General features: G+C 38.5%; 1 protein-coding gene across 1 annotated transcript; it reads right to left on the reverse strand.

The window, feature by feature from the left end:
• Positions 1-850: 850 nt before the first annotated feature.
• Positions 851-5727, reverse strand: LOC112738086 (uncharacterized). Its single transcript, XM_025788374.3, has 2 exons — positions 5546-5727; positions 851-4548 (listed from the first exon to the last, which is right to left on the reverse strand). Exon 2 carries the CDS (start codon positions 4545-4547, stop codon positions 4005-4007), a length of 543 nt encoding a protein of 180 aa, XP_025644159.1. The 5' UTR covers position 4548; positions 5546-5727; the 3' UTR covers positions 851-4004.
• Between the last annotated feature and the right edge of the window lie 3668 nt (positions 5728-9395).

The raw sequence follows: 9395 nt of genomic DNA on the forward strand, positions 1-9395 counted from the left end.
CATTTCTTCTTCTTCTTGCGCACGTTCTTCTTTCTCTTCCTCTTCTTCTTCTTCTTTTCTTTCGTTTCCTGTCTTCTCTTTCTCCTTCTTCAACCATTACTGCACGTTCTTCTTCTTCTTGCTGCACGTTCTTCTTCTTCTTTTCTTTCGTTTCTTGTCTTCTCTTTCTCCTTCTTCAACCGTTACTGCACGTTTTTACTGCACCTTCTTCTTCTTCTTGCTGCACGTTCTTCTTCCTCTTCTTCTTCTTCTTTTCTTTCGTTTCTTACTTTCTCTTTCTCCTTCTTCATTTACGTGCTTTTCTCTCTGTTTTCTTTCTTCGTTATTCTCGATTTCCATTGTTTTTTGACATCAAGCTCTGAAATCGTTTTTGAAGAAGAAGAAGCAGCAGAAGATGAGGAGGAGAAAGAGAAAGAGTTCTGAATTATGCATAAGGTGTACTTTAACGAATTTTGGGTGTATTTCTTAAATCCTTTGGGTGTAGTTTTTGTAATCCTTTGGGTGTATTTCTGTAATCCTTTGGGTGTATTTCTATAATCGTTTGGGTGAATTCCTGTAACCGTTTAGGTGTATTTCTATAATCCTTTGGATGTATTTCTGTAATCGTTTTTATGAAGTTTCATTATCTTCAAATTTGGCAAGAAACTCATTTTCATGCAGGAAGAAGAAGAAAAGTCATTTATAATGCATGGTGAGTAGCGCGCTTTGGAAACAGGAAGTGATTGAATATCGTGCGCTTATTTACTCTTGAATGTGGGAGTGTAATGCGTGTTTTTTGTTGGGCTTGTGCCAACTTGTAAGACTTGTAAGCCAAAAAGACTTGTATGTGTAGCAGGCCTCAAAGACAAAATAGCAAAAATGATGTAATTAAAGAGAAATTAAAGAGTACTTACAAGAGAGATGAGCAAAATCCAAAATCAACTTGAACTATAAAATGCTACAATGGAAATAGAAAATTAAATAAAACCCTAAGAAAGTATTCTATCTACACTACTCCTACTCCTACTATGGAAAATGTAAAAATGAGCTCTAAGTCCTAATCTAAGACACCATGCCTTGATATGGCTTCATTTCCCTTTGATATAGCATCTCCATTCAGCTTCTATCCTTCCAAAATTGGGCCAAAAGGCCCAAAAAAACGAAAATCACGTGTTTCATTAATAAATCCACGTGCAGGGACCTGTGCGTACGCACTTCGCTGAATGTCCGCTTGTGCGTATGCACAGAGGGTTGTGCATGCACACAAGCTGATTTCCATCTTGTGCGCATGTACACGTGATTGTTCGTACGCACACTTGACTGTGTGTGCTTCTCCTTGTTTTCTTCATGTGTTTTCCCTTGTTCATGCTTTCTTCTACTTTTTCCTAGCCAATCTTGCCTATATGACCTGAAATCACTCAACAAACATGTCACGGCATCGAATGGCATAACAGTGGAATTAAAATGGTTAGTTTATGCACAAAAATGCATGTTTTTGCATTTATGTTCAATCTAGGGACAAAACACAAAAATATGCTATTTAAATGAATAAGTGTGAGTTTATGTGATGCAATCCACTCAAATCAAGTCAAAATATCTCATCAAATAGAGACTCATAAATTCCCCCACACTTAAACAATAACATGTCCTCATGCTAACTCAAACAAGGAGAAAGATCAAAGGGGTAATGATTTGTTAAATGCAACTACCTATATGCATGCAAGTATACTATATACTATCTATATTTATATATACTATAGTTATCCTATGAATTTGGTGAAAACAAACAAACAAATCTTCAAGCAAGAATATGAACATATAGGGCTAAACAAAGAAATAACTCAAAATTCCAAGAATTAATTTGAATTTCAAAATGAAGCACTTACAAGAATACATGATAAGAAATGTGAAAACATAGAATTGAGTGATCGAACCTCCCGAACGTGTATGCACTCTATCGCTCGGTGTTTAAGGTTTTAATAATTCAAGTCTCTTCTAATCATGCTTTCAAGGATTTGCTTTTCATCTAACCATCAACAATGTATGATGTATGAATGCAAGTATCATGAGGACTTCATAGGATTGTAATGGAGTTAGGGTTAAGGTGGGATAAACATGGCTAAGTGGACTAGGAAGATTGAATCCTTGATCAGTTTAAGTACCCACTCAACCTATATCAATCCAATAACAAAAGATGCAACCTAACCTTCCATCATTTTCTTTCTCACACATTCATGTATATGCTTTCCATTCATAACACATATGCATTATTTATTTGCTCCCTTTTCCCTTTGGGGTGACTTCTGTCCCACTTCTTCTCTTCTCTCTTTTTTTTTTCTTTTTTTTAAAGCAAGAAACTAAAATGCATATGGTTTAATAATTCTATACATGAATGCAACCACTTTAAAATTTTCAAAGCATACCCAAAATACTTTCAATCTTTTCTACCAAAGTTCCTCCAAAATTCTCCTACACTTAAATGCAATACACTTTTCAACCTAAGCTAATCAAGGATACAATCAAGGTAAATCATGGTTTTCCACTTAAAGTTGTAATGTGCTAAAATCAAACAATGGGGTAAATAAGGCTCAAAGGAGGTTAACAATGGTAGTTACAAGGGTATGTCCATGTGGTTGAGTTTAAAACAAAGATAGCCCCAATCATGCTCAATGCATTCAAACATCAACTATTCGAAATAAAGAATCAAACACAACCAAGATTACAATCATAGAAGAGATATAGCACACAATGAACAAAATTTGCGGTTATAAGGTGTAACCATTCATTATAGGCTCAAATCTCACAAGGTATTTTGTTCTTAACATTTCTATGTTTCACAAAAATAGTTCAAGCAAGTTACAAGGATTTTCCAAATCAATTCATTGGTATGCCCTCAAAACAAAATTCTTGAAAATTCTTGTTTTTCACCAAAGTTATTTCCTATATGTATGTATATTGTGATAGATGCAAAAAATTTTCAAAATTCTTAGTTCTTTTTCTAATTGTTGCATTCAAAGACCAAAATACACAATTAGGATCAAAATCGAACTAAGTGCTATGCTATTTATATCATCCAATCACAATCAAAATATGTATATACCGATTAACTAAAAGTGCAATATCTATATACCAAAATAAAGATGCAATGCTAAAGATATAAACATACTAACATATATACAACTACCAAAGTACTAACATCTAGTGCATAAGGTAAAGTACTCTAAATCCGCAAAAGCATAATAAAAAGTAAAGTAACTAATGCTAAAGTGTTTAGGAGAGAAATTTTACACAAAAAAATAGTAGATCCTCCCCCATACTTAAATGGTGCACGGTCCTCCGTGCCAAAAAATCGGATTGGGGGTCTAACTCTACGATGGTGGGTGCTGTGGTGGCTGGTAAATGATGATGTCCTGGGTCGGTCCTGTGGTGGTCTCAGCTGCCTGCTGCTGGACTGGCTGGTCAGCTGCCTCAACTGCTGTGTCCTCAGCTGCTACCTCTGCTGCTTTTGCCTCTACCACTGGCCGCTCAGTCTCATGCTCGGGCTCTGGCTCAGACTCAGGTGTAGCTATAGGAGGTGGACCGGGGTCTCGACCATCCTATCTGGCGGCCAACCACTGAAAGCGGTGCTCATGGCGGCGAAGCTCCTGAAGAAGGTACTGAACCAGCTCATATGATGGCCGTGGTGCAGGGGCAGGTGCTGAAGGTGCTGATGATGATGAAGGCTCAGTGGTCTTCCTTTTCTTTGGCGGCGGTCCCTCATACTCTCCACGAGGCAGAAATGGATGGGTGCTGATGAGGGTAGACATCCGGTCTCCCGGTCTCCGCTCAACCCAAGATAGTGTGGCCAGTCTCGTGATCATCGATGGGAAGGCGATGTTATACTTCTCCTTCCACATCGACTCTCTGATAAAGGCCAGAATAGAAATCCTCTTACCCTCCAGAATAGCCCATAGAAGAACTGCCTCTCTGACTCTGATGTGTGTAGCATGTGTGCTTGGCAGGATATAATCGGCAATGATCTGCTGCTAGATCCTCGCCTCAGGATGTAGATATGAGCATGCAATGCTTAGGGGTACCGCTTTCTCTCCCCTGCTGTACTCCCACCTGGCCTCAGGTAGGCCAATCTTCTCCAGAACTGCGTCTAACCTGATTTTTCCTTGAATCAGATCCACCGCTATCTTAATATAATCATCCTCGCTCTCTGGAATGTGCGGAATCGGGAGGAGTGCCTCTAAAGCATGGTTGGAAGTGTCCAACTGCATTCCTCTAAGGAAAACTGACTCGGCGCCCTCGTTGGGTAAATTTCCATAGAATTCCTTGACCATGTATTCATTGACTTCCACTGGGTTGAATTCTATGAATTTCCATCCATAGTAGTCCAGGCGGTTGGTGATAGCCTCAGCATATTTATCTGGTAAATTCAGCTTCCTTTCATAATGGAAGGTCTTCTTTTCCACTTTTCTATAGTGCTCTTGGGCCTTCTCAATGAAGAAAGTATCAGGCTGGTTGCTTGGGGGGATAGGGACAGGAGCCTTGGAAGAAGTTTTCTCCTTTCCCTTACGACGCATCCTGAAAAAGGAGATGAAACAGAATACAGCTTAGGAGAAACAGATATTTAACACAAAAAGCAAAAGAGGGAATAGTCAAAATGCAACATTTAGAGCCATATAATAATTATCACTTAATTGAGGAAACCCGGTTGGAAGAGGTAATATGTTCAAAAGAAAACATGGTTATCCACAATCAAGAAACCTAAGTAATAATTAAGTGATAAACAAAGAACAATTAAGCTTAGGTAACAGGGAATGAGAGTGAATTGATTTAGAATTTGGTTATTGCAATTATGCTTTGAAAGTGTGAGATTTGATAAAACTTTGCAATAAGGCAATAACCCAATTCAACATAGAAGTGGAAACTTATTCATGGCAAAAGTGAGGTAATCATATAAATATAATCCTTGTTCAAAAAGCAATAGATTTGATTAAAATCAACTTCAATTGCTCAAAAATATTTCGAGGAACAAGTAATTGTATATATGATCATTGCTAATCAGAAACACATGAATAAGTGATATATTCAACTCACTAAGGTAACATGATATGCACAAAGTAGATAACACCAATTGGATAGTCAATTGATTAATCAAAGTGGGAATCGTAGAACTACAATGGTGTTCAAATCACATTAATGACTATTGTGCATAATAAAAATTCAATATCAATCATCATCCAAGATCATAGAAAACTGCACAAGATGAGTTATAATGCCTAATGAAAACAAAATCTAAAGCCTATGTTGATCAGACATAAAATTTAAATAAAAAATATTCATTGAGGCATTTCATCGAACATGTAATGTTCATGTAAACAAAGCAGAGAAACTAGTTCAATTCAAGCATTAATCAACCCAGAAAACAGCCAACCAACAAATATATTCAATCCATAAACACAATGTAACTAACCTAACTAAGCTAAACCTAATCTAAGTTATCAGAACTCAGAATTAAAAACAGGAAAAAATAATGAAAACCAAAAGAAACAGGGAAACAGGGGGACGGTGGTGGAACCTGCGTTGGTGAGAAAGAGAGAATGAAGGGGAAACGGAGGGGAGGTGGTGATGCGCGGCGGCCCAGAATTTCGCCGCCGGAAAGCCGCTTCCGGAGCTCCTGGTTGGACGCGAACAGGGAAGGGTACGGGACAGGGGCTGTTGGCGTGGGAAGAGAGAAGAGAGGAGGGAGAGGGGTGGTTGTGGTGGCCGCCGGCGTTACTGGTCCGCGGTGGTGGGACGGAGGTGGTCAGGGTGGCTAGGGTGGCTAGGGTGGGGTGGGTTCAGAGAAGAAAAGAAGAAGAAAGGGGTAAAGGCGGGGGGATTCTTAAGCGCGATACAGTTCTCTTTTTCGAATTACCGTTCGAGAGGGACTCGTGCGTACGCACACTAGTAAAAAGAGGGGGTTATGCGTGCATAAAGAATGGTATGTGCGCACACAAATGAACGATGATAATAGATTGAGTGAGTTTGTAATGACAGTGAGAGATAAAACTGCCAGCAAAAATAGAGAGAGATTAAGCAAACAAAATGATTCTAAGTCATAAGAAATAAAATTCAAAATCCAGTTAACAAAAATCATGAATAAAATTAAGTAATTAATCAAACTAAATGATTCCTAGTCACAGAAAATAAGATATAATATAACATCACAAAAGTGATGAACATTGTAATGAAGACACCAAAAGTAACTAGAATATGAAATCAGAAATTTCAGAACCAGTAATTACAAGAATGAACAGTGCAAAACTCAGTCTAGAATACACAAATAAATAAATACTACAAAATGGAGAAAAGGAGAAGACCTACCTAACAGCGACGAGGGAAGCAAGAACAGAGGAGACGGTGACGGAGGCACGGTGGCGGTGACGGAGGCACGGTGAACACAGAGAGAGCGCGCTCGAACAGAGGAGACGACATCAAGCTCCTGCGACGGCGCCGAGCTTCCACACGCGGCGGGGCTGCGGGGTTGAGGTTGTAACACCCTAATTACCCTAAGCCTTACCTCGCGTCGTAAAACAGAAGTTAATCAAAGGTTACGACAATTCTAAAGCTTATACATATTTATATTTAGAAAGAAATAATCCTTCTAGAAGCCCGATGAAGGATTAAGCTCAAAATCAGAATTCGAAAGGCGCAAAACGTTCACATGAAACTACACTAAACGAGGCACAAGATATACATACAGAAATCAAGACATATATATAAATATATCAAAGTATAATAGTCATAAGGATCTAGCCGCCATCCGCGGAGTTTAAGCCGGCTAGTAATATATCGACATACAGATAAAACAGCTTATACAAGTTTTTCTCTCAAAGTAAGCCTCTAGGTAAAATAAATACAAAAGTGAGAGATCTTAAACAAAATAATCAAAAAGACTTCAAAATATGCTAGAGATCTTCCGCTCTGTCACCACCTAAGCAACTCACCGAGGTGGGTTGCAACCTGCATCTAAAAAACAACAAAGTATGGAATGAGAATCGGAAGTTCTCAGTATGGTAACAGTGCCCAATGATGTAAGATGTAAGGTTTCGGGACGCCAAAGATAATCTTAGAACTTCACCCGAATGCAGAGAATCAAGCTTAGAATAAAATAAATAAATTAAACCATAAACAATAAACAAGATTATCTAAACTTAGGGAATTTCTAACTAAAACTAGTCATCGCTATCCCACAGCCTTCACCAACCTACTCTCCGTGCGATCTCATCGCCGCCTCCTACCTAACCTCCTCAACACAAGACAATCACAGATAATGCATACAAGTAAAGCACAAGAAATATACATATACAGCAAGTAATCAAATAGCAAGTAGACATGTGATTCATTTAGGCATACTGAAGTTATGCAAAGCAGGCAAGCATATAGAAGATGCATATGATGAATGACTGTCCTATTGGCTCGTGATATCACTTGTCGGTCCGTAAATGCCAACCCGACACATCCTTCCGGATGTAGCATTTTCTGCCACACCAGAGATATAGTGCCCTCCATACTCATGCAGCAGCGAATCTGCTATGCCATAGATATAGTGCCCTGCACACTCATGTAATAGGGAGTCTACTACGGCAGGGATATCGGCCCCGCACACTTCCATGCAGCAGAGAATGAAACAACCACAACAAATCATGCAGCAGAAAAATATGCCACGCCAGGGATATAGGCCCTGCACACTCTCAACGACCACTACTCATGCAGTAGAGACATCTGCCACACCGGAGATATAGGCTCCGCTTACTCTCAACGACAACTACTCATGCAGCAGAGACATCTGCCACGCCTGAGATATCGGCTCCGCACACTCCCATATGATCTAATAATTTTCTCATTTATTTCCAAGCCTTCAACTCGTCATATCCATCACCAGTTTTCAACTTCTCAAAAATCTCTTCAACCATATACTTCACAACTCAACACGCCCCACTAAAAACTAGAAGTTACACAAACCTTCCAAACCTAGGTCATTGGCTCTAACTCATAATTAAGATACCCTTTCTATTCTTTTATTATTTTCTCCTTTGATTCAAGATCCTAAAATTGGCAAAAAGATTTAAACAAGTGTTACGGAATTTTACAAGCTTGCCGGAAAGGTGAAACAGTTAAAAACAAGATCTTTATTGAAAAACAGGGCAGTGTGCATACGCACAGGGGTATGCGTGCGCACGCCCAGGAGAATTTTTAAGATGTGTGCGTACGCATAGAGGTGTGCGTACGCACATGAGTAAAATTTTCTAATTCTGTTCGCTCGCACAAGGCGTGCGAACGCCCTCAACAGAATACATCTTCCAACGTGTGCTGCGCGCACAGAGCGTGCTAGCACTCCCAACAGTAGCCATAACCCCGTGTGTGCGTGCACACAAGGCTGTGCGTGTGCACAGTTTCAAAAATCCACAGGGTGTGTGTGCGCACGCAAACCAGAAATCACAAATTCTGCAGCATTCACAAAATTCAGATTTCGGATACCAATTTTCAACGATCATATCTTTCTCTACAAAATTCAGATTTCTACAAAATTGATACCGTTTTAAAGCTCTTTGAATTATCTTTATTTTGATATAAAAATCATTCAATTTCAAAAACCGTAGCTCAAGATATGATCCATAAAATTTCACCAAAAGTCTATTTTTACCAAAACCTTAAAAATTCAAGTTACCACAACTCTCAACTTAAAACCAAATCAAAGCCTACTCAACACAATACCAAATTCACTCAAGAATCCTTACCAAATATTTCTCAACCATAACAACTATTCAATCATTCAAACCATTTAATACCCACCTCAACTAACGCTAAATTCAACCTAATATTCACATAAAAACTATAAATTCCATCATTATTCAACTATACCACATCCAACATTTAATATCTCAATTTATCAACTCCTTCAACATTCATCAATCCAAGCATCAATTTATCATCATCCTAACTTCATAATCCACATCATTTATCAATAATATCAACACTCACCTTCAATTACCAACAACATCAATATCCATCATCAATCATCAACCATATCAATAAAATCCTCATCAACAATAATAAATCACAACATTCATCATCAACCTTCATAATCATTAAATACCAACAATCAACATCAAAATTCATATATTCCACATCCCAAAATTCTATATCATCATCACCACCATACAACTTATCTTCAAACATCAAAATCACATACAATTAAACATACACCCAAACATCCAATCCTATCTTAAGATCAACTAGTCTAAGGTTCATGAAACATTACATATTACATAAAAAAAACCGAAACTATACCTTGGCCGATTATCCTCCACGCACAAAGCCACCAAAAAGCCAAGACAACTTCAAAAGCACCAAAGCTCAAACTAACAACACATATATCACCA

Source organism: Arachis hypogaea, chromosome 13 (assembly GCF_003086295.3).
Source record: "Arachis hypogaea cultivar Tifrunner chromosome 13, arahy.Tifrunner.gnm2.J5K5, whole genome shotgun sequence".
Classification (NCBI taxonomy): domain Eukaryota; kingdom Viridiplantae; phylum Streptophyta; class Magnoliopsida; order Fabales; family Fabaceae; genus Arachis; species Arachis hypogaea.